At 43.6% G+C, this 26,399-nt stretch overlaps 1 protein-coding gene across 1 annotated transcript in view; it reads right to left on the bottom strand.

Moving 5' to 3' along the window:
* LOC309553532 (aldo-keto reductase family 1 member C1-like) overlaps positions 1-26,399 on the bottom strand; it is a 147,392-nt gene that overhangs the window by 15,411 nt on the left and 105,582 nt on the right. Inside the window, exons 7-8 of the mRNA XM_082254779.1 lie at positions 14,202-14,367; positions 11,996-12,078 (exon numbers count right to left, since the gene is read on the bottom strand). Coding sequence (XP_082110905.1) covers positions 11,996-12,078; positions 14,202-14,367 — 249 coding nt within the window. The remainder of the gene's footprint in view (positions 1-11,995; positions 12,079-14,201; positions 14,368-26,399) is intronic.

Raw genomic sequence — 26,399 nt, forward strand, 5'->3', positions numbered from 1 at the left:
GCACCCTCAAACCTTCAGAAGTATGAGATGAACCCCAACAACTTGGAAAGGTGGATCTCTCTCACACGTACCAACACAGACTATCCCCCAATTTAACTGATCCCCAAAGGTTTTTGATTAAATAGCGGAATAGAAAATATGATCCAAAAAAAGTGTATGTATATCACACGTACACAACCACACTAGGCCCCAATTACTATTGTTTGTACCCCTAAAAGGCTAGATGAGGAGTAGGGGGGGTATGGAACAGGCAGCACCCTCAAACCTTCAGAAGTATGAGATGAACCCCAACAACTTGGAAAGGTGGATCTCTCTCACACGTACCAACACAGACTATCCCCCAATTTAACTGATCCCCAAAGGTTTTTGATTAAATAGCGGAATAGAAAATATGATCCAAAAAAAGTGTATGTATATCACACGTACACAACCACACTAGGCCCCAATTACTATTGTTTGTACCCCTAAAAGGCTAGATGAGGAGTAGGGGGGGTATGGAACAGGCAGCACCCTCAAACCTTCAGAAGTATGAGATGAACCCCAACAACTTGGAAAGGTGGATCTCTCTCACACGTACCAACACAGACTATCCCCCAATTTAACTGATCCCCAAAGGTTTTTGATTAAATAGCGGAATAGAAAATATGATCCAAAAAAAGTGTATGTATATCACACGTACACAACCACACTAGGCCCCAATTACTATTGTTTGTACCCCTAAAAGGCTAGATGAGGAGTAGGGGGAGTATGGAACAGGCAGCACCCTCAAACCTTCAGAAGTATGAGATGAACCCCAACAACTTGGAAAGGTGGATCTCTCTCACACGTACCAACACAGACTATCCCCCAATTTAACTGATCCCCAAAGGTTTTTGATTAAATAGCGGAATAGAAAATATGATCCAAAAAAAGTGTATGTATATCACACGTACACAACCACACTAGGCCCCAATTACTATTGTTTGTACCCCTAAAAGGCTAGATGAGGAGTAGGGGGGGTATGGAACAGGCAGCACCCTCAAACCTTCAGAAGTATGAGATGAACCCCAACAACTTGGAAAGGTGGATCTCTCTCACACGTACCAACACAGACTATCCCCCAATTTAACTGATCCCCAAAGGTTTTTGATTAAATAGCGGAATAGAAAATATGATCCAAAAAAAGTGTATGTATATCACACGTACACAACCACACTAGGCCCCAATTACTATTGTTTGTACCCCTAAAAGGCTAGGAGTAGGGGGAGTATGGAACAGGCAGCACCCTCAAACCTTCAGAAGTATGAGATGAACCCCAACAACTTGGAAAGGTGGATCTCTCTCACACGTACCAACACAGACTATCCCCCAATTTAACTGATCCCCAAAGGTTTTTGATTAAATAGCGGAATAGAAAATATGATCCAAAAAAAGTGTATGTATATCACACGTACACAACCACACTAGGCCCCAATTACTATTGTTTGTACCCCTAAAAGGCTAGATGAGGAGTAGGGGGGGTATGGAACAGGCAGCACCCTCAAACCTTCAGAAGTATGAGATGAACCCCAACAACTTGGAAAGGTGGATCTCTCTCACACGTACCAACACAGACTATCCCCCAATTTAACTGATCCCCAAAGGTTTTTGATTAAATAGCGGAATAGAAAATATGATCCAAAAAAAGTGTATGTATATCACACGTACACAACCACACTAGGCCCCAATTACTATTGTTTGTACCCCTAAAAGGCTAGGAGTAGGGGGAGTATGGAACAGGCAGCACCCTCAAACCTTCAGAAGTATGAGATGAACCTCAACAACTTGGAAAGGTGGATCTCTCTCACACGTACCAACACAGACTATCCCCCAATTTAACTGATCCCCAAAGGTTTTTGATTAAATAGCGGAATAGAAAATATGATCCCAAAAAAGTGTATGTATATCACACGTACACAACCACACTAGGCCCCAATTACTATTGTTTGTACCCCTAAAAGGCTAGGAGTAGGGGGAGTATGGAACAGGCAGCACCCTCAAACCTTCAGAAGTATGAGATGAACCCCAACAACTTGGAAAGGTGGATCTCTCTCACACGTACCAACACAGACTATCCCCCAATTTAACTGATCCCCAAAGGTTTTTGATTAAATAGCGGAATAGAAAATATGATCCCAAAAAAGTGTATGTATATCACACGTACACAACCACACTAGGCCCCAATTACTATTGTTTGTACCCCTAAAAGGCTAGGAGTAGGGGGAGTATGGAACAGGCAGCACCCTCAAACCTTCAGAAGTATGAGATGAACCCCAACAACTTGGAAAGGTGGATCTCTCTCACACGTACCAACACAGACTATCCCCCAATTTAACTGATCCCCAAAGGTTTTTGATTAAATAGCGGAATAGAAAATATGATCCCAAAAAAGTGTATGTATATCACACGTACACAACCACACTAGGCCCCAATTACTATTGTTTGTACCCCTAAAAGGCTAGATGAGGAGTAGGGGGAGTATGGAACAGGCAGCACCCTCAAACCTTCAGTATGAGATTGTGTTCACTGTACCCCACAAAGATTGAGTTCACTGCACCCCACAATGATTGTGTTCACTGCACCCCACAAAGATTGTGTTCACTGCACCTCACAAAGATTGTGTTCACTGTACCCCCCAAAGATTGTGTTCACTGCACCCCACAAAGATTCTGTTCACTGTACCCCACAAAGATTGTGTTCACTGCACCCCAAAAAGATTGTGTTCACTGCACCCCAAAAAGGATGTTGTTCACTGCACCCCAAAAAGGATGTTGTTCACTCCACCCCAAAAAGATTGTGTTCACTGCACCCCACAAAGATTGTGTTCACTGCACCCCAAAAAGATTGTGTTCACTGCACCCCAAAAATGATTTTGTTCACTGCACCCCAAAAAGGATTTTGTTCACTGCACCCCAAAAAGGATGTTGTTCACTCCACCCCAAAAAGATTGTGTTCACTGCACCCCAAAAAGATTGTGTTCACTGCACCCCACAAAGGATTTTGTTCACTGCACCCCAAAAAGATTGTGTTCACTGCACCCCAAAAAGGATGTTGTTCACTGCACCCCAAAAAGGATTTTGTTCACTGCACCCCAAAAAGATTGTGTTCACTGCACCCCACAAAGGATTTTGTTCACTGCACCCCACAAAGATTGTGTTCACTGCACACCAAAAAGGATTGTGTTCACTGCACCCCAAAAAGATTTTGTTCACTGCACCCCAAAAAGATTGTGTTCACTGCAGCCCAAAAAGATTGTGTTCACTGCAGCCCAAAAAGATTGTGTTCACTGCAGCCCAAAAAGATTGTGTTCACTGCAGCCCAAAAAGATTGTGTTCACTGCAGCCCAAAAAGATTGTGTTCACTGCAGCTCACACACAGAAAAATGGATGTGGATCACTGACACCTGCCTATCTCCAATCCCACACCACACAGCAATATCGATTGTAGTTTGTAGAACACAGTTTCCCTAAAATTCAGCAGACTCTGTCCCTAACAGGATTGAGAAGAGATCGTAGATCAGGATTGAGTGCAGACCCCACCCCCCACACAGCAATATCGATTGTAGTTTGTAGAAGACACTGACCCTATATAATTCAGCAGACTCTATCCCTAAAATGCCTACAACTCGCCCTGCCTAAACACTCCGACCTGTCCCTCAATTCTATCCGGACACAAATGGTTTTTTCCTGCCTATCTTTCCCTAATCAGCAGCCAGCACGTTGATGTGTGCTCTGTCCCTGAATCTAAGCAGCATAATGACGCCGCTGCGGCTGCCTCGAACTTATAAAGACTTGGTCACATGCTTCAGACGGCCAATCACAGCTACTGAGACATTTGCAGGCATGGCTGGGATGGCTTAAGGCACACCAGTTAAACGATTGTTGATTGGCTGTTGAAAGCCCGCCATGAAAAGAGCGCCAAAGCATGCAAAACCCGGAAATAAAACGACCGAACACGGATTTTTACCCGAACATACAGTAAAGTGTCCGTGTCCGTGTTCGGGTACAAAAAATCCAATTATTCGGTACGAACACGAATAATACAGTCCGTGTTCGCTCAACACTAGTTCTCACTCACATGTGTTCGTTCAAACACCCTTACCTGGATGCTAACCTTGCTTGAAGCTTCCATGCTTGCAAGCTTACCTCGCTGACGGAACCTCGCTGCGCTGATCCCTGTATCCCGCTACTAAACTTATACTAAGCTTACACTATCTAGCTCTGCATAGTAAAGACTGTTTATCACATCTGCATAACTAGATTGCTAGCTCTTGAGACTACTGCTACTTTTCTGCACTGGGTTGATCTCTTTTGTATGTCCACCTGCTATTCTGTCATCTGCTACCATACAACATTGCTAAACCTTCCTGCATCCATCTGCTACTGTCTCACCTTCAAGTGTCTATCACCTACCACCTCCACTCAACCTATCCCTCAACCTTCATCATTGTGTTACCACATACATAAAGTCACTCTAGGAACCAGCTTGCTAATTGTGTGTATTTACTGGCTGAAATAAGACCTTCCACACATGATGAGTCATTGAGGTTGGGAATGGTATCTCAGCATATCTCTTACATGACTACTGACGTGGAACTATTTCTGCAGCTGAAAATCCACACCATATAAGAAACGCAGGAGCGTTACAGATTGAACGAACCCAAAAATGGATTCAGCAGAAATAACCACTCAGGTGACACAATTAAAACAGCAAGTATCTGCGTTAATACACGCACTTGCTGAATTAAAAGAAGACAATCAGGCTCTGTCGCAGCAGGTAATTAGACTGACACAACTTACCTCTGCTCAGTCCCCTGAACCCAAGATAAATCCCCCTTTGGTATTTACAGGCGATCGCAAAAAATTTCGCGAATTTAAAAACGCATGTGAGTTACTTTTTTTGCTAAAACCTCGTACCTACCTTACTGATCACATTAAGGTTTGTACTATTATTTCTTACCTATCAAACGATCCTCGAGCCTGGGCAGATTCTCTTTTTGAGAAAAACGACCAGCTTCTCAACTCCTATGCCTTGTTCCTGGCAGAGCTCACTAGCCTATATGATGACCCCAATAGGCAGAGTACTGCTGATCTTCAGTTAAGATCCTTGAAACAAGGAAGGAGGCCTGTAGAAGACTTTGTCGCAGAGTTCAAGAGATGGACCCTTGATTCAGAATGGAATGATGCATCTCTGAAAACCCAATTTAGGCTTGGCCTATCAGAAGCCGTTAAGGACGAGCTCGCCCGAGCGGATCTGCCAAAAACCCTGGATGCATTAATACAACTCAGTATTACCATAGATAGAAGACTACGAGAAAGAAAGGCTGAAAAGATGGGAATACCATTATCCGTTTCCTCTCGGAGTCTGGCCGTTCCTATGGAGGTAGGAACCATACGCCCACCGCTATCAACTATGGAAAAAGCCAAAAGACGAAATGAAAATCTCTGCTTGTACTGTGCATCCCCGGATCACAAGATAAACGTCTGTCCCCTAGTCAACAAAAAGAAGGGTGAGTGTTCACATGTCTCTCTAGGAGGATTGACAACTTCATTCACTAACCCCTACATTTCTGTTTTTTTGACATTTCAGTGGGACCAGAACAGGATTACTACTAAGGCCATGATTGACACAGGATCTTGTGGAAATTATATGGATATATGTTTTGCTGCTTTAAATAAAATTCCTATTATTTCTAAACTCAAACCTGTCTCAGTAAGTCTTATTACCGGTGTTCCGTTATCCTCTGGTCCGATCACCGATCAGACACAAGCACTTCTAGTCACTATTAACGAGTCTCATAGGGAGACTTCTACCTTCGATTTAATACCTTCACCCCACTTTCCCATTGTGTTGGGACTTCCCTGGTTACACACACACCAACCAACCATAGATTGGAAGAAACGGTCCTTGACCTTCCCTTCTTGTTATTGCGAGGAAACGTGTAACCTCCCGTTTTCCGGGAAGATTCTGTCTGTGGTGACAGATGAGATTGCACCACTATGTTATCAGGATCTTTCTGAGGTTTTTCTTGAGAAAAATGCTCAAGCATTACCTCCTCATCGAGACTATGATTGTAGCATTGATCTACTCCCAAATAGCAAATTGCCGTTCGGTCATGTTTATCCTCTTTCACAGGATGAACTTGCCCATCTCAAAACCTATTTGGATGAGAACTTGGAAAAAGGTTTTATTAGACCTTCCACTTCTTCCACAGCAGCAGGACTCTTTTTTGTTCGCAATAAAGATTCAAGTCTCAGACCTATCATCGACTACAGGAAATTGAATGCTATCACAATAAAAGATCGCTATCCTCTACCGCTTATCCCTGAGCTCATTGAGCAGGTGCGTGGAGCTACCTATTTTTCAAAATTAGACCTGAAAGGAGCATACAATCTCATTCGAATCCGTGATGGACACGAGTGGAAGACTGCATTCAGAACTAGATACGGATTGTTCGAATATCTTGTGATGCCATTCGGCCTATGCAATGCCCCTGCAGTTTTCCAACGATTTATAAACAATATTTTTAAAGACTTACTAGATGTCTGTGTTGTGGTATATCTGGACGATATACTTATATATTCACGGACCCTGTCTGAACACATAAGACATGTAAGACTTGTATTATCGAGATTGCTTGCACATAATCTTTATGTGAAGCTGAAGAAATGCTTGTTCCATAAAGATGAGGTACTCTTTCTAGGCTACATCATATCCAAAACAGGAATCGAGATGGACATGAGTAAAATATCCTGCATTCAGGATTGGCCTACACCAACTACACGCAAGGCGCTACAGCGATTCCTGGGATTTTCAAATTTCTACAGGAAGTTCATAAAAAACTTTTCTGCTATTGTGAGACCCCTCACACAGCTCACTAGCATAAAAATACCATTTAAATGGTCAGAAGAAGCAAATAAGGCTTTCCACTTGTTAAAGACAAGGTTTACTTCCGCTCCCATATTATGCCATCCAGACCCATCCCTCCAATACATTCTGGAGGTAGATGCGTCAAACATGGCAGTAGGAGCAATACTCTCCCAATGACCTACCCACACTTCACCACTTCATCCAGTCGCTTTTTTTTCTAAATCCCTGAGCAGTCCCGAGATAAATTACCCCGTGGGTGAAAAGGAACTGCTTGCTATAAAATTGGCTCTGGAGAATTGGCGACATTTACTCGAAGGCACCCAATTACCAATAATTATATACACGGACCATAAAAACCTCCAATATCTTCAGACTAGCAAAACTCTCTCGCATCGACAGGTACGATGGTCACTATTCTTTCTAAGGTTTAACTTCCTAGTGACCTACACACCTGCAGATAAGAACAAAAAGGCGGATGCGCTATCACGACTAACTGAAGAAAACTACTTTGAAATTCCTTCCGTTCCTATAATACCTCACAATACGCATTATTGGAGTTGTCCGTTCCTTGAAGGAAGAGGTTCTGCATGGTATAAGTTTGGATTCACCCCCACCACAACTAAATACTGATGCAGAAGGCTTCCTCTACTACAACGACAAACTTTACATACCACCTACCCTACGCACCAAGATCTTGGAATTATCGCATGATGTGCCTATGGCAGGACATATGGGTATGACAAAGACTTTCAATTTGATTTCTCGGCAATTCTGGTGGCCTGACATGAAAACATCTATACAAAAATTCGTCTCTTCATGCAATGTCTGTGCCAGGTCCAAAATTGACACTACGAGACCATCCGGTCTACTATGCAGTCTACCAATACCCCAAACTCCATGGGAGGTTTTGTCATTGGACTTCATCGTAGAATTGCCTCCTTCCAAAGGATTTAATACCATCTTGGTGTCAGTGGACCATCTGACAAAGATGGCACATTTCATTGCTATTCGCAGACTACCTTCGTCCAAACAAACGGCAGAACTCCTGATGAAACATGTCTTCAGATTACATAGTATCCCAAAAACTCTTCTGTCTGACCGTGGATCCCAATTTATTTCTAAATTCTGGCAAGAACTATGTCACATACTACGGATTGAGCGGAAGCTCACTTCTCCTTACCATCCGCAGACCAACGGACAGACTGAAAGAGTCAACCAATGCATCGAGCAGTATTTACGTTGTTACACTTCTTACCAACAGGATGATTGGTTGGATCTTGTCCCCCTGGCAGAATTTGCCTACAACAACGCAACCCACAGTACGACCAAGCAGAGTCCGTTCTACTTGAACTATGGGTTCCATCCCTCTATTCTCCCTCCACGCATCCTTCCTTCAAATAACCCAGTAGCCTCAGACTATCTTACCCAAATAAAGGATTCTCTGGGTTTACTAAATATTACCATTGCACACGCTCACAGTCAACAAAAGAAGTACTATGATCTTCGTAGAAGACCTTCTCCACAGTATACTATCGGGGACCTCGTTTGGCTCTCAACAAAAAACTTGAGACTGAAGATCCCTAGCAAAAAGCTTGGACCTCTGTTCTTGGGACCTTTCCCAATCAAGAAACTTATTGGAAAAGCTGCAGTGCAGCTTACATTGCCAATGGACCTAAAAATCCATCCCATTTTCCATGTGTCGCTACTGAAACCCCATGTTCCGGACCAAGGAATAAGGCCTAATATTCCACCTCCCCCTCCTGTACAAGTTGAAGGTGGAGAAGAATACGAGATAAAAGAGATTCTGGATTCTCGTATCTACAGAAGAAGACTTCAGTACTTGGTTAGATGGAAGAACTATGGGCCCCAAGACGACACCTGGCTAAACACCTCTGACATACATGCCCCTAGATTAATCCGCAATTTTCATGCGAGATACCCAGACAAACCAGCTCCAGAGGCCTTCAGGAGCAGGCCTTAAGGGGGGGGTATTGTAATGTTCCGGTACCTTTGGTACCCTAAATTACACTTTCCACAAGTGTATGCGCCCCACCATTTACTTTTGGAAAGGTGCGCATACACCTTTAAGACTGGAGCTGTCATCACCCAGCGCCGGACTAGATGGCTATTTAAATGCCGGTTCTCACTCACATGTGTTCGTTCAAACACCCTTACCTGGATGCTAACCTTGCTTGAAGCTTCCATGCTTGCAAGCTTACCTTGCTGACGGAACCTCGCTGCGCTGATCCCTGTATCCCGCTACTGGATCATCCGCCTCTCCTGAACCACCCTTCGGCTGTATCGCTAATAGTGCTAATTCCACCGCAGGGGAATTCTCTATAAACTTATACTAAGCTTACACTATCTAGCTCTGCATAGTAAAGACTGTTTATCACATCTGCATAACTAGATTGCTAGCTCTTGAGACTACTGCTACTTTTCTGCACTAGGTTGATCTCTTTTGTATGTCCACCTGCTATTCTGTCATCTGCTACCATACAACATTGCTAAACCTTCCTGCATCCATCTGCTACTGTCTCACCTTCAAGTGTCTATCACCTACCACCTCCACTCAACCTATCCCTCAACCTTCATCATTGTGTTACCACATACATAAAGTCACTCTAGGAACCAGCTGGCTAATTGTGTGTATTTACTGGCTGAAATAAGACCTTCCACACATGATGAGTCATTGAGGTTGGGAATGGTATCTCAGCATATCTCTTACATGACTACTGACGTGGAACTATTTCTGCAGCTGAAAATCCACACCATATAAGAAACGCAGGAGCGTTACAAACAGAAGTTTTGTTGGCCATAGTGCTCAACCCATTGACTGCTCTTACAGGGCACTTTTCCTTTTTCCAGCTGAATGACCTTGGGCAAAACCCACAATGTAAAAGGGGGTGAGCTCCAAAAAGAATTTATGTGTCAGTCAAGTGCAAGCTTGGTAGCCAAAACATAAGATCTACAAAATCCCATTATTTTAGGGGAAGTGGCACTCCACTTCCTTCCACACATTGGAAGTTCCCCTTTTACCCCTATACAGGGCTTGCCCTACCATGGGTCCTGCTGGGTCCACTGGAAGTGCAAATTTACTCTCAAGATTATTTTCCCAGCAGTTTTGTGTGTCATCAGTTTGCAGTGCGTTACGGGTGGCATTTCCCCATCTTATACTGCCGCCCGTAGTGCAAAATGAGGAGTATGAGGCGGCGTGTCTCCTCCGTGGAATGTCCCTCACTTGATCGTTGAGTGTGCAATGACGTCAGACATCAGTGCACTCTATCTCACACAGGGCAGGCTGGCTCCTCTAGGGGGCGGTGGGCGCGGCAGACACAGGAGTGACAGGAATACAGAGGACAGACAGTGGGTATTTGGTGGACCAGTCCGGTGGTGAGTTATAGAAGATGATAACTGTATATATATATATATATATATATATATATATATATATATATATATATATATATTTTTTTTTTTTTTTCAAGATTTTATATTTATATAAAATAATGTATGTGGGGGCCTTTTGTTGGGCGTGATTTTCTTTCTTTGGGGGGGGGGGGGGGGGGTTTGCATCATTTAATTCTTGGACCCAGGCAGCACAATGTCTTGGGCCAGCCCCGCCACTATATCATTACTCTCCTCCATTGGGTTCTAAAAATTAACTGTTAGAATTTTTATCAGTACATTGTAAAACTATATGGCAAAAAGCATGTGGACACCCTTCCAAGCTTTTGAGTTCATATGTTTTCATTAAAAAGGTACTGTTAATGCTACAGCATAATTTTGATAATTGTACACTTCCAACAATCTGGCAACAGTTAGAGGCAGTCCCTTTTCTGTTTGAGCATGACTGTACCCCTATGCACAAAGTCAGCTCTATAAAGACATGGTTTGATGAGTTTGGTGTTGAGAAACTCAAGTAGTCTGCACAGAGCCCTGACCCCATCCCTCTTTGAGATGAATTGGAATGCTGATTGTGAGCCGTATCTTCTCATCCAAAATCAGTACCTGACCTCACAAATGGACCGAAATTCCCACAGACACTGAAATCTTGCAGGAAACCTTCCCAGAAGACTGTAGCCACAACATGATTTTATAGGTATGATTGGCAGATGTCCACAAACTTTGCCATATTGGGGCCTATTTATGAATATTTTCACCCAAGATTCGCACATTGTTCCAATTTATTCTTGTGGGAAACAATGTGCGAACCTTGGCTAAAATTAGGTAATAACATCTGCATGGGACTCTTACAATATCAGATCTAACCAATAAATTACATTTGATTAAAAAAGTTACTACATAGTAGGGATCGACCGATATCGGTTTTTCGTTGCCGATACTGATATTTTGGCCATTGCATATCAGTATCGGCCGATATGGGGCGATATTTTGTACATTTAAAGTTTTAAAAAATAAAGACAATTTTTGACACAAATCTGGTACTGAACATGTGGGGTAGGTCTTTTAGCTGTAATGTGCAATCTTCCCTTCCCTCCCTGCCTGCCAGGAATCCCATGTGAACCTAGTTTAGCGTCATTAAAATCCTAGAATAAAATGAGTGTTTTATATAAAGTCCAGTGTGTGTTTTTGTAATAGAATAGTGGGAAATACCTTCATTACATCGCTGCTCTGGGCTCAACTAATTTCCCGTTCTGCTGTTTTCTCCTCTCATAGCTGTCAGAGGATGATCTCAGTCCCTCCCCTCTGCAGTGTACACAGAAGCGCTGGGTATTAGATTAGAATAGTGTGAAATACCTTTGTTACATCTTCCCTCCTGCTCTGCTGTCCTTCTCTCCTCCCCCACTGACAGCTGGGGGTCACGGAAGGGCCAAGCGGCGATGTAATGAAGGTATTTAGATTATTAGATTACAAAAACACACACTGGACATTATATAAAAACACTAATAAAGTGGATGCTAGGATTTTACATACACTAATATTACATACAGTAATATCGGCAACCTCCGGGGGTCAATACCGATATATCGGGGAAAGTGCATATCGGCCCTTGATATATCGGCCTTGCGGATAATCGGTCGATCCCTACTACATGGTGGACAAGCTCTTAAAAAAATTGTAAACATTCCATATTAAAACATACAGAGGGATATCCACATAACGAAGGTTTCTGTTCATCCCATCAAGAGTTTTCATGTCTTCAGGAGTCAACTCAAAGTCAAAGACCTGCAAATAGTTAAAAGATCCTTCTTAAATACTTCTTCATAGTTCACCTGAAATTGAATACATATGAGTTTGTGCAATGAAGACAAATCATTAGATCTAATCAGGCAAAGAGGAAGGAGGTGAAGGTAGGAACTGCCTGAATATGGTTCATTCTAACATTTCCCTTACTGACCAGAGCCCTGTGGAATACCCAGTACTTTTCGGTATCCTTTATTTCACAATTTTTGGGATATCAAATGAGCTGGTTGTTTTTAGGGCTAGTTCACACCACAAAAACATCATCCAGATTCCTTCCGGATGCGTTTTTGCATGCGCATTTTTGATGCCTTTCAGATGCTTTTTTCTTCCTCTTTTTTTCCCACTGTACTGGGGTCCGTTGCGTTTTTGATGCATGTAGGTGCATTCTGTGCGTTTCGGATGTGCTTTACTGCATTCAAGTACAGTTCTGTGCAGGAAAAATGCAACATGTTCAACTTTTTTTCTGGAATCAGAACGCACTGGAACTGAAAGTACTGGTGTGAACTATGACATTAGAAACCATGTAACCTACTTTCTATGCAGTTTGGATGCAGGAAAAAAGCACTGGAATGCATGTGGTGTGAGCTAGCCTTATTGAACTTACTGAAACTTACTCAAAGGGTAAATTACAGACAGATTCACTTGATAACATTTACAAAAAAATGTAAGCTAAAGTGATTGTAAAGTCTTGTTTTTTTTTTTTTTTTTTTTTAAATGTTATACCTACCTCCTCTGTGCAGTTGGTTTGGCACAGAGTGGGCCAGATCCTCCTCTTCTCGGGTCCCTCTTCTGTGCTCCTGGCCCCTCCTTCCTGTTGAGTGCCCCCACAGCAAGCTGCTTGCTGTGGGGGCACTCAAGCGGAGTCACAACTCCCTGTGTCCATTCAAACTAACTGACTGATTTTGATTGACACTAGCGGGAGCCAATTGCACCACCCTGCTGTCTCAGCCAAAGAGGAGGAAGAGTCCCGGACAGCTGAGACACTCCAGCAACATTGCTGGATAGAGATGGGCTTAGGTAAGTATTAGGGGGGCTGCTGCACACAGAAGGATTTTTATCTTAATGCATAAAATGCATTAAGGTAATAAAAACTTTCTACCTTTACAGTCCCTTTTAAATTTATCACAAGCTTGGGCAATTTAAACTTAGCAATCACTAGACACATCAACAGAGGTTTATGAAAACTGCATGTCAGAATATAACAGTTCTACTTTCTGAGACTCCCTATTGTGAGCCTATCCATCACATTAGGGGACCAACCGAAAAGTGTGAAAGGTGAGTGGAAAAAAGCTTATAAAAAACAAACAAAAAAAAAAACTAATACTCCATGCACATTTTAACCTAAAAAATTTTCTGCCAGCAAATGGCCTCCAAAAATGCAAAAAGAAAAAACGTTTTTTTTCTCTGCTCCTAAAAGCCGAAGCTTCAAAAACATTTCTAGACTGCAATAGTGTGCATGGACACATAGGATAACGCTGTGTGCTTCTAGAGGTGAAAAAAAAAGCTCCTTGCCTCTCAGGGGATCAGGAAGGATTTTTTTTCCCCTGCTGTAGTAAATTGGATCATGCTTTACTGGGGGTTTTTTTCCGCCTTCCTCTGGATCAACTCCAGGTATAGAATTCTGTATATGGGATTGCATGGTTGGGTTTTTATTCCTGTTTTTTTTTTATTGGTTGAGCCAGATGGACTTGTGTCTTTTTTTACCTGACTAACTTTGCAACTATGTAAAAAGCTAGGAGCATTTTATTTTAACCTAGTGTGCATGGAGTCTAAAAATGCAGTGCCTGCCAGTGCAATTACTCACTTGTCCCACCAATCTGCGCAGTATTGAAGAGATGCCTGGAGGATTTTCTGCATCTGGCACTTCCAGGAGTGTCGGAGGCCTGGTCCTAGTGAGGGCTGGCAGAAAGTAACACAGTGCTCAGCAAGGGACCAAGCACAAACATTGAAGTGTCAGAAGCAGAAGATTCTTTGGCAGCTGTAGAATGTGTTACTTTTTTTGGAAGAGGCAGAGTAAATTTCACAATGCTGTAATAATAAAGCAAACTGTGAAAATGTGATTGTTTCCATATAATGCTGGAGGCACAGAGGAGTGCAGCATTCACCTTAAAGTTTTCCTTAATCCTTTCTGGGTTATAACTCTTGGTGATGGCCACCACTCCACGCTGAATCTGGTAGCGAATAGCGATGTTTGCCGGTGTCTTATTGTACTTCTTGCCAATTTCGGCCAAGACTGGATCTTCCAGTAGAACTGGAGAGTTCTGATCCACCCTAAATGGAGAAAAAAAAAAGAGAAGAGAAAAATGACCTCAAGGAGACTTTCATTAAAAATGTAACTCCAGCCAAATCTCTTTTTATTTTGGATAAAGTCTATAAAGGTTAGAACCTCTGTCTGGTTTTATATTGCTGCCTGAATCCCATAGGGGTAACCGTGTTTCACTAAAATGGGAGGCTAGAGTAAAGCCTCGAATGGGACTTAAACAGCGTTAAAATATGACCAGCATGGCTGTAGTGGTATACAGGTGTTTTTCTCTGGTTTGAAACGTTCCCTTAGTTCACCCTGCTGCACATCCATTGAGGCACATACACTGGTCTTATTGCTCTCCATTCACAAAATGCACAGGTTCAGCAGAAGCGGTCATGGAGAAAAAAAAAAAATGTAGACGTTTTTGGGGCTGATTTGCTAAAAGAGTGCAGGGTCTGGTGCAGCTGTGAATGGTAGCCAATCAGCTTCTAACTTCAGCTTGTTCAATTGGGCTTTGACCATAAAGGCCCGTACACACGTACCGATCGTCGGCATACAAACGTCGGTGGACGAAGGATCTGCCGATTGTACGCGTGTTAGTATGGTGCCTCCGACAGATGTCTGCGCACAATCCGCGGACAAAAGTCTTTCTTGCAAACATGAAAATTTTTGTATGCCGACACCAGAACGGACGATTGTTCGCCTGTCAGTACACAATTCGGCCGACAGACCGCAGATTTGCAAGACTGGGCATGCTCAGAAAATAGAAAACACAGGGAAAGTTAACCATTACATGACATCACTTCTGCAATCGGCGGACAAAATTCTTGTGCTGTCCTTGTGCTGTCTTTGCACTTTTCAGCAGACACCGACATCCCGGGGAGAAAAGAGGAACATTTGTATGCCGACCATCGGTACGTGTGTACGGGGCTTTAGACCTGGAATCTGATTGGCTGCCATGCACAGCTGCACCAGAGTTTGCACACTGGGAGACCTACTAAAACCGAAGTGAAAAATTTGGTGCAGTTGTGCATGGTAGCCAATCAGCTTTCATTCACACTGCACGTGGCTTTAAAATCTTGTATCTAAACTCGCACAATTTCCCACATTTCAGTCTGACTTTGGGGGGCAAGAGACATCTGTACGGGTTCATGCCCAGATGTCTATTGAAATCGTCACCAAAGTAGGGCAGGAATTACTTTTGGAAATCTGTGCAGTGCTGCAAAGTAGGCATTGCTCAGGTTACCAGCAATAAGCTGCGTTTTGACCTGTCAAATTGCACCAATGTGAATGGGGGCTTTTTGTCAAAGCTTAATTGAAGAAAGTGATTGGCTACAATGCACACAGCTGCACCCTCCAGTTTTAGTAAACCTTCCCCATCTGTAGTAAAATCTCATGCAGAGATCATTGCTATTAGGATAACCGTGCCGATATATCTGGATTTAGTACTACCTGATACTTATCAGGATTTAAGAAAATTTGCATTTCGTAAAACTTGGTTTATGACTAGGGTTGAGCGAACACCTAGATGTCCGTGTTCGACGGGTTCGGCCGAACTTTAAAAAAAAGTCCGGGTCCGTGTCCCGGACTTTTACCGAACTTTTCCCGGACACCGAACCCCATTGAAGTCAATGGGGACCCGAACTTTAAGGCACTAAAATGGCTCTAAAACACCAAAGGAAAGGGCTAGAGTGCTGCAAATGGCAGCAAAACGTAATTAAGAGCATGGCAAGTGCTCTGCAAACAAATGTGGATAGGGAAATAACTTAAAACAACAAAAAAAAACAGAAAAATAAAACAATGTTCTTCTTCATCTCTGAAGGACGAGGCCCATATGGAGTAGGAGGGAGGTTGAGGTGGTGGTGGATGTGGCGGTGACTAGACATATGCCGGTTTTCGGTAATTCGATATATCGCGGTATTGCATAGCCACGGTATTGTTATTGTGGCATTTTTAAAATACCGAGTTTCTCTGTCAAGTCTGCCTGACTTGTGAATTGATACATTTCAGTGAGCTGGATGACTCATTCACTCACTCAGCTAACACCTTTCAGCATTAAGTCTCCTAACTATAAACAAAAATGATTACATTTGTATCTTTTCCTTCCCTCTGCCAGGGAGAAAGGAAGTTTAACCTCTTAAAGACTGGATCTTTTTCTGACACTTGCTGTTTGCAAGTTAAAATCAGTTTTTTTTTTGCTAGAAAAGTACTTAGAACCCCCAAACATTTTATATATTTTTTTAGCAGAGACCCTACAGAATAAAATGGCGATTGTTGTAATATTTTATGTCACACTGTATTTGCGCAGCAGTCTTTCAAACGCAATGATTAGACTTTAATGAATAAAAAAAAAAAAAAAAACGTAACAGTAAAGTTATCCCAATTTTTTTTTTTTTTGTTACACAGAGAATCGTGAGAGAATCGTGATCTTTATTCCAAGCTAAAAAATCGTGATTCTCATTTTGGCCAGAATCGTGCAGCTCTAATAAATATATATATACACACACACACGCCTAGCAGCCCACATTACATTATTATATAGCCATCAAGCAGTGTCTGGCCTACCTGGTGATGACTGGTCCTGGCGCTCTGATCCGATGGCCTGGTCTTTAAAGGGGCAAATCCTTGCGATCCAGAAGTGGTTAAACCTGCAGGAGGACCGGTGTTTTTATCTATTAATGACTTTACTATTGCTTTAGGCCTGGTTCACATGTATGCGGGTTGGTGGTTCACATGTATGCGGGTTGGCGGTTCACATGTATGCGGGTTGGCGGCCCACATTTGCACAGGCATAGCAGCCCATTGATTTGAACGGGCTGCTATGCCCTCATTTTCCGCAGAAAAAAGGTGCATGCAGCATTTTTTTTAAATTCAGTGGCCTTGAAATCCATCCTGCTTTTGCACCATGCGACTAACCTGCAGTTCCTGCTCTGGCAAGCTTTCTGCATTTTTTGTATACGTGGGCACGGCATTTAAAAATAAACAGTTTGCGTGTGCAGCAACGGCAGGTAAGTCGCATGGTGCAAAAGAAGGATGGATTTCATGGCCACTGCATTTTTTTAAATTCTGCATGCACCTTTTTTCAGCTGAAAACGCAGGCATAGCAGCTCAAGCCCATTCACATCAATGGGCTGCTATGCCTGTGCAAATGTGGGCCCCCAACCCGCATACATGTGAACCAGGCCTAAAGCAATAGTAAAGTCATTAATAGATAAAAACACCGGTCCTCCTGCAGGTTTAACCAATTAATGACTTTACTATTGCTTTAGGCCTGGTTCACATGTATGCGGGTTGGGGGCCCACATTTGCACAGGCATAGCAGCCCATTGATGTGAATGGGCTTGAGCTGCTATGCCTGCGTTTTCAGCTGAAAAAAGGTGCATGCAGAATTTAAAAAAATGCAGTGGCCATGAAATCCATCCTTCTTTTGCACCATGCGACTTACCTGCCGTTGCTGCACACGCAAACTGTTTATTTTTAAATGCCGTGCCCACGTATACAAAAAATGCAGAAAGCTTGCCAGAGCAGGAACTGCAGGTTAGTCGCATGGTGCAAAAGCAGGATGGATTTCAAGGCCACTGAATTTTAAAAAAATGCTGCATGCACCTTTTTTCTGCGGAAAATGAGGGCATAGCAGCCCATTCAAATCAATGGGCTGCTATGCCTGTGCAAATGTGAACCACCAACCCGCATACATGTGAACCAGGCCTAAAGCAATAGTAAAGTAATTTATAAACAACACCTCCTTCAGGTTTAACCACTTCTTGACCACAAGGATTTGCCCTCTTAATGACCAGGCCATCGGATCGGAGCCGAGCGCCAGAACCAGTTATCACCAGTTAGGCCAGACACTGCTTGATGACCTATTTTAGGCCTGGTTCACAGAGTCTGTACTGACTGACTATATAATAATGTGCATAAGTGAACCAAAGCCCCTAAATTCAGCAATGAAATTGAAGTGAGGTGGAAATTTAATAATTTAAATTTAATAATAGAATACCGTGATAATACCGTATACCGTGGCAAAACCTTAATCAATTAATCGCAGCATGAAAATCTGATACCGTCACAAGCCTAGCGGTGACATAGGCGTGCGCACAGGGTGTGCTGGGTGTGCCTGGGCACACCCTAATCACCTAGGGCACATAGCATTGCCAGTGAGGAGATGGGAAAGATCTCCCTGGGACCTGCTCTGCTCTATTTCTCCTTGCCTACAGGTACATGGCCCCGATACATTACTCTCCCTGCTGGCAAACACATGCATGTGTATTTCAACTTTGGGGTGCACACCTTAATGCAATAGGCTGCGCACACCTATGGGCGGTGTAGGTGGAAGCGGCGGTGGAGGAGGACCAGGGCCGGATTAACAGCATCATGGGCTTGGTGCTGAGGATTTTGAAGGGCCTTAAGGGCCGTGCCTTGCCATGCACCCAGAGGAGGAAGGGTGCAGCCATGCATGCCTAATTCAACATGGGATGCTGTCTCTGAAGCCCATAAACACATCCATGCATCGCCAACTGTCCCTCCTTGTCCGGCCTTCACGCTGTGTGGGGAGGTTCTGAGGGTGCTGCCTGGGGAAGCGAGCATAGAAGCCAGACTTCTGTGTTTACAAGTGACAGAAGAGCGGTAACAGTGAATATGGCCAACCCGGGGCCTATATAAAAGGTAGGGGCCTGGAGCTGCAGCTCCAATAGCCCCTACATTAATCTGGCCCTGAGGAGGAGGACGAGGTAGCCAACACTGCTTCTTTTCAAAAATTTTAAATGAGGGTACACCCCAAAAGAGTGAGAAAGAGCAAAAATGGAACAATGGGTGGGTAAGGTCGGTATCCATTGCTATTCTGCATAAGGTACGGAAAAGTCCCGTGGGATCCATGCCTGGTTCATTTTAATGAACGTGAGCTTGTCCACATTGTCTCTGGACAGGCGGCTGCGCTTGTCTGTTATAACGCCCCCAGCCGTGCTAAATACCCGTTCAGATAATACACTGGCTGCAGGGCACGCCAGCACCTCCAAGGCGTAAAGGGCAAGCTCAAGCCATGTGCCCAATTTGGAGACCCAGAAGTTGAAGGGGGCAGACCCGTCATTCACTACATGTAGGCGTGTGCACACATACTGCTCCACCATGTTGGTAAAATGCTGCCTCCTGCTAAGACGTTCCATCTGAGCTGCTGGTGCTGCTGTTTGTTGTGGCGTGCTGACAAAGCTTTTCCACATTTCGGCCATGCTAACCCTGCCTTCTGAGGTGCTGGCGGTGCCCTGGTTGCGTTGGCGACCTCCTCCTCCTCCTCCTCTGCCTTGTGCTTCCACTGTGGCCCCGCTGTCAGATGGGAATGCCAGCAGCATGGCGTCTACCAGCGTGCGCTTGTACTCGCGCATCTTGCGATCGCGCTCCAGTGAGTGAATTAAGGACGGTACGTTGTCCTTGTAACGGGGATCCAGCAGCGTGGCCACCCAGTAATCAGCACAAGTTAGAATGTGGGCAACTCGGCGGTCGTTGTGGAGACACTGCAGCATGTAATCGCTCATGTGTGCCAGGCTGCCCAGAGGCAACGAAAGGCTGTCCTCTGTGGGAGGTGTATCGTCCGTGTCCTCTGTATCCCCCCAGCCACGCACCAGTGATGGCCATGAGCTGGCCTGGGTGCCACCCTGCTGTGAACATGGTTCCATCTCCTCCTCCAGCTCCTCCTCCTCCTCATCCTCCTCATCCTCCAGAACTGTGCCCCTGCTGGACAATTGCGTCCCTGGCGTTTGCGTGTGCAGGAACCCACCCTCGGAGCCCCTTGCGAATGACTGCCCTGAAAGCCTTGGAAATGTTACCTCTTCATCCTCCTCCTCCTCCTCATCCTGTGCCACATCCTCTTCCATCATCGCCCGAATTGTTTTTTCAAGGAGGCATGGAAGTGGGATAGTTAAGCTGAGAACGGCGTCATTGCCACTGGCCATGTTGGTGGAGTACTCAAAACAGCGCAACAAGGCACACAGGTCTCGCATGGAGGCCCAGTTAAATTAAATAGCGGAATAGAAAATATGATCCAAAAAAAGTGTATGTATATCACACGTACACAACCACACTGGGCCCCAATTACTATTGTTTGTACCCCTAAAAGGCTAGGAGTAGGGGGAGTATGGAACAGGCAGCACCCTCAAACCTTCAGAAGTATGAGATGAACCCCAACAACTTGGAAAGGTGGATCTCTCTCACACGTACCAACACAGACTATCCCCCAATTTAACTGATCCCCAAAGGTTTTTGATTAAATAGCGGAATAGAAAATATGATCCAAAAAAAGTGTATGTATATCACACGTACACAACCACACTAGGCCCCAATTACTATTGTTTGTACCCCTAAAAGGCTAGGAGTAGGGGGAGTATGGAACAGGCAGCACCCTCAAACCTTCAGAAGTATGAGATGAACCCCAACAACTTGGAAAGGTGGATCTCTCTCACACGTACCAACACAGACTATCCCCCAATTTAACTGATCCCCAAAGGTTTTTGATTAAATAGCGGAATAGAAAATATGATCCCAAAAAAGTGTATGTATATCACACGTACACAACCACACTAGGCCCCAATTACTATTGTTTGTACCCCTAAAAGGCTAGGAGTAGGGGGAGTATGGAACAGGCAGCACCCTCAAACCTTCAGAAGTATGAGATGAACCCCAACAACTTGGAAAGGTGGATCTCTCTCACACGTACCAACACAGACTATCCCCCAATTTAACTGATCCCCAAAGGTTTTTGATTAAATAGCGGAATAGAAAATATGATCCCAAAAAAGTGTATGTATATCACACGTACACAACCACACTGGGCCCCAATTACTATTGTTTGTACCCCTAAAAGGCTAGGAGTAGGGGGAGTATGGAACAGGCAGCACCCTCAAACCTTCAGAAGTATGAGATGAACCCCAACAACTTGGAAAGGTGGATCTCTCTCACACGTACCAACACAGACTATCCCCCAATTTAACTGATCCCCAAAGGTTTTTGATTAAATAGCGGAATAGAAAATATGATCCAAAAAAAGTGTATGTATATCACACGTACACAACCACACTAGGCCCCAATTACTATTGTTTGTACCCCTAAAAGGCTAGGAGTAGGGGGAGTATGGAACAGGCAGCACCCTCAAACCTTCAGAAGTATGAGATGAACCCCAACAACTTGGAAAGGTGGATCTCTCTCACACGTACCAACACAGACTATCCCCCAATTTAACTGATCCCCAAAGGTTTTTGATTAAATAGCGGAATAGAAAATATGATCCCAAAAAAGTGTATGTATATCACACGTACACAACCACACTAGGCCCCAATTACTATTGTTTGTACCCCTAAAAGGCTAGGAGTAGGGGGAGTATGGAACAGGCAGCACCCTCAAACCTTCAGAAGTATGAGATGAACCCCAACAACTTGGAAAGGTGGATCTCTCTCACACGTACCAACACAGACTATCCCCCAATTTAACTGATCCCCAAAGGTTTTTGATTAAATAGCGGAATAGAAAATATGATCCCAAAAAAGTGTATGTATATCACACGTACACAACCACACTAGGCCCCAATTACTATTGTTTGTACCCCTAAAAGGCTAGGAGTAGGGGGAGTATGGAACAGGCAGCACCCTCAAACCTTCAGAAGTATGAGATGAACCTCAACAACTTGGAAAGGTGGATCTCTCTCACACGTACCAACACAGACTATCCCCCAATTTAACTGATCCCCAAAGGTTTTTGATTAAATAGCGGAATAGAAAATATGATCCCAAAAAAGTGTATGTATATCACACGTACACAACCACACTAGGCCCCAATTACTATTGTTTGTACCCCTAAAAGGCTAGGAGTAGGGGGAGTATGGAACAGGCAGCACCCTCAAACCTTCAGAAGTATGAGATGAACCCCAACAACTTGGAAAGGTGGATCTCTCTCACACGTACCAACACAGACTATCCCCCAATTTAACTGATCCCCAGAGGTTTTTGATTAAATAGCGGAATAGAAAATATGATCCCAAAAAAGTGTATGTATATATCACACGTACACAACCACACTAGGCCCCAATTACTATTGTTTGTACCCCTAAAAGGCTAGGAGTAGGGGGAGTATGGAACAGGCAGCACCCTCAAACCTTCAGAAGTATGAGATGAACCTCAACAACTTGGAAAGGTGGATCTCTCTCACACGTACCAACACAGACTATCCCCCAATTTAACTGATCCCCAAAGGTTTTTGATTAAATAGCGGAATAGAAAATATGATCCCAAAAAAGTGTATGTATATCACACGTACACAACCACACTAGGCCCCAATTACTATTGTTTGTACCCCTAAAAGGCTAGGAGTAGGGGGAGTATGGAACAGGCAGCACCCTCAAACCTTCAGAAGTATGAGATGAACCCCAACAACTTGGAAAGGTGGATCTCTCTCACACGTACCAACACAGACTATCCCCCAATTTAACTGATCCCCAGAGGTTTTTGATTAAATAGCGGAATAGAAAATATGATCCCAAAAAAGTGTATGTATATCACACGTACACAACCACACTAGGCCCCAATTACTATTGTTTGTACCCCTAAAAGGCTAGGAGTAGGGGGAGTATGGAACAGGCAGCACCCTCAAACCTTCAGAAGTATGAGATGAACCCCAACAACTTGGAAAGGTGGATCTCTCTCACACGTACCAACACAGACTATCCCCCAATTTAACTGATCCCCAAAGGTTTTTGATTAAATAGCGGAATAGAAAATATGATCCCAAAAAAGTGTATGTATATCACACGTACACAACCACACTAGGCCCCAATTACTATTGTTTGTACCCCTAAAAGGCTAGGAGTAGGGGGAGTATGGAACAGGCAGCACCCTCAAACCTTCAGAAGTATGAGATGAACCCCAACAACTTGGAAAGGTGGATCTCTCTCACACGTACCAACACAGACTATCCCCCAATTTAACTGATCCCCAGAGGTTTTTGATTAAATAGCGGAATAGAAAATATGATCCCAAAAAAGTGTATGTATATATCACACGTACACAACCACACTAGGCCCCAATTACTATTGTTTGTACCCCTAAAAGGCTAGGAGTAGGGGGAGTATGGAACAGGCAGCACCCTCAAACCTTCAGAAGTATGAGATGAACCTCAACAACTTGGAAAGGTGGATCTCTCTCACACGTACCAACACAGACTATCCCCCAATTTAACTGATCCCCAAAGGTTTTTGATTAAATAGCGGAATAGAAAATATGATCCCAAAAAAGTGTATGTATATCACACGTACACAACCACACTAGGCCCCAATTACTATTGTTTGTACCCCTAAAAGGCTAGGAGTAGGGGGAGTATGGAACAGGCAGCACCCTCAAACCTTCAGAAGTATGAGATGAACCCCAACAACTTGGAAAGGTGGATCTCTCTCACACGTACCAACACAGACTATCCCCCAATTTAACTGATCCCCAGAGGTTTTTGATTAAATAGCGGAATAGAAAATATGATCCCAAAAAAGTGTATGTATATCACACGTACACAACCACACTAGGCCCCAATTACTATTGTTTGTACCCCTAAAAGGCTAGGAGTAGGGGGAGTATGGAACAGGCAGCACCCTCAAACCTTCAGAAGTATGAGATGAACCCCAACAACTTGGAAAGGTGGATCTCTCTCACACGTACCAACACAGACTATCCCCCAATTTAACTGATCCCCAAAGGTTTTTGATTAAATAGCGGAATAGAAAATATGATCCCAAAAAAGTGTATGTATATCACACGTACACAACCACACTAGGCCCCAATTACTATTGTTTGTACCCCTAAAAGGCTAGGAGTAGGGGGAGTATGGAACAGGCAGCACCCTCAAACCTTCAGAAGTATGAGATGAACCCCAACAACTTGGAAAGGTGGATCTCTCTCACACGTACCAACACAGACTATCCCCCAATTTAACTGATCCCCAGAGGTTTTTGATTAAATAGCGGAATAGAAAATATGATCCCAAAAAAGTGTATGTATATCACACGTACACAACCACACTAGGCCCCAATTACTATTGTTTGTACCCCTAAAAGGCTAGGAGTAGGGGGAGTATGGAACAGGCAGCACCCTCAAACCTTCAGAAGTATGAGATGAACCTCAACAACTTGGAAAGGTGGATCTCTCTCACACGTACCAACACAGACTATCCCCCAATTTAACTGATCCCCAAAGGTTTTTGATTAAATAGCGGAATAGAAAATATGATCCCAAAAAAGTGTATGTATATCACACGTACACAACCACACTAGGCCCCAATTACTATTGTTTGTACCCCTAAAAGGCTAGGATTAGGGGGAGTATGGAACAGGCAGCACCCTCAAACCTTCAGAAGTATGAGATGAACCCCAACAACTTGGAAAGGTGGATCTCTCTCACACGTACCAACACAGACTATCCCCCAATTTAACTGATCCCCAGAGGTTTTTGATTAAATAGCGGAATAGAAAATATGATCCCAAAAAAGTGTATGTATATCACACGTACACAACCACACTAGGCCCCAATTACTATTGTTTGTACCCCTAAAAGGCTAGGAGTAGGGGGAGTATGGAACAGGCAGCACCCTCAAACCTTCAGAAGTATGAGATGAACCCCAACAACTTGGAAAGGTGGATCTCTCTCACACGTACCAACACAGACTATCCCCCAATTTAACTGATCCCCAGAGGTTTTTGATTAAATAGCGGAATAGAAAATATGATCCCAAAAAAGTGTATGTATATCACACGTACACAACCACACTAGGCCCCAATTACTATTGTTTGTACCCCTAAAAGGCTAGGAGTAGGGGGAGTATGGAACAGGCAGCACCCTCAAACCTTCAGAAGTATGAGATGAACCCCAACAACTTGGAAAGGTGGATCTCTCTCACACGTACCAACACAGACTATCCCCCAATTTAACTGATCCCCAAAGGTTTTTGATTAAATAGCGGAATAGAAAATATGATCCCAAAAAAGTGTATGTATATCACACGTACACAACCACACTAGGCCCCAATTACTATTGTTTGTACCCCTAAAAGGCTAGGAGTAGGGGGAGTATGGAACAGGCAGCACCCTCAAACCTTCAGAAGTATGAGATGAACCCCAACAACTTGGAAAGGTGGATCTCTCTCACACGTACCAACACAGACTATCCCCCAATTTAACTGATCCCCAGAGGTTTTTGATTAAATAGCGGAATAGAAAATATGATCCCAAAAAAGTGTATGTATATCACACGTACACAACCACACTAGGCCCCAATTACTATTGTTTGTACCCCTAAAAGGCTAGGAGTAGGGGGAGTATGGAACAGGCAGCACCCTCAAACCTTCAGAAGTATGAGATGAACCTCAACAACTTGGAAAGGTGGATCTCTCTCACACGTACCAACACAGACTATCCCCCAATTTAACTGATCCCCAAAGGTTTTTGATTAAATAGCGGAATAGAAAATATGATCCCAAAAAAGTGTATGTATATCACACGTACACAACCACACTAGGCCCCAATTACTATTGTTTGTACCCCTAAAAGGCTAGGAGTAGGGGGAGTATGGAACAGGCAGCACCCTCAAACCTTCAGAAGTATGAGATGAACCCCAACAACTTGGAAAGGTGGATCTCTCTCACACGTACCAACACAGACTATCCCCCAATTTAACTGATCCCCAGAGGTTTTTGATTAAATAGCGGAATAGAAAATATGATCCCAAAAAAGTGTATGTATATCACACGTACACAACCACACTAGGCCCCAATTACTATTGTTTGTACCCCTAAAAGGCTAGGAGTAGGGGGAGTATGGAACAGGCAGCACCCTCAAACCTTCAGAAGTATGAGATGAACCCCAACAACTTGGAAAGGTGGATCTCTCTCACACGTACCAACACAGACTATCCCCCAATTTAACTGATCCCCAGAGGTTTTTGATTAAATAGCGGAATAGAAAATATGATCCCAAAAAAGTGTATGTATATCACACGTACACAACCACACTAGGCCCCAATTACTATTGTTTGTACCC

Source organism: Pelophylax lessonae (genome assembly GCF_965119305.1).
Source record: "Pelophylax lessonae genome assembly, chromosome: 4".
NCBI classification, from domain to species: Eukaryota; Metazoa; Chordata; class Amphibia; order Anura; family Ranidae; genus Pelophylax; species Pelophylax lessonae.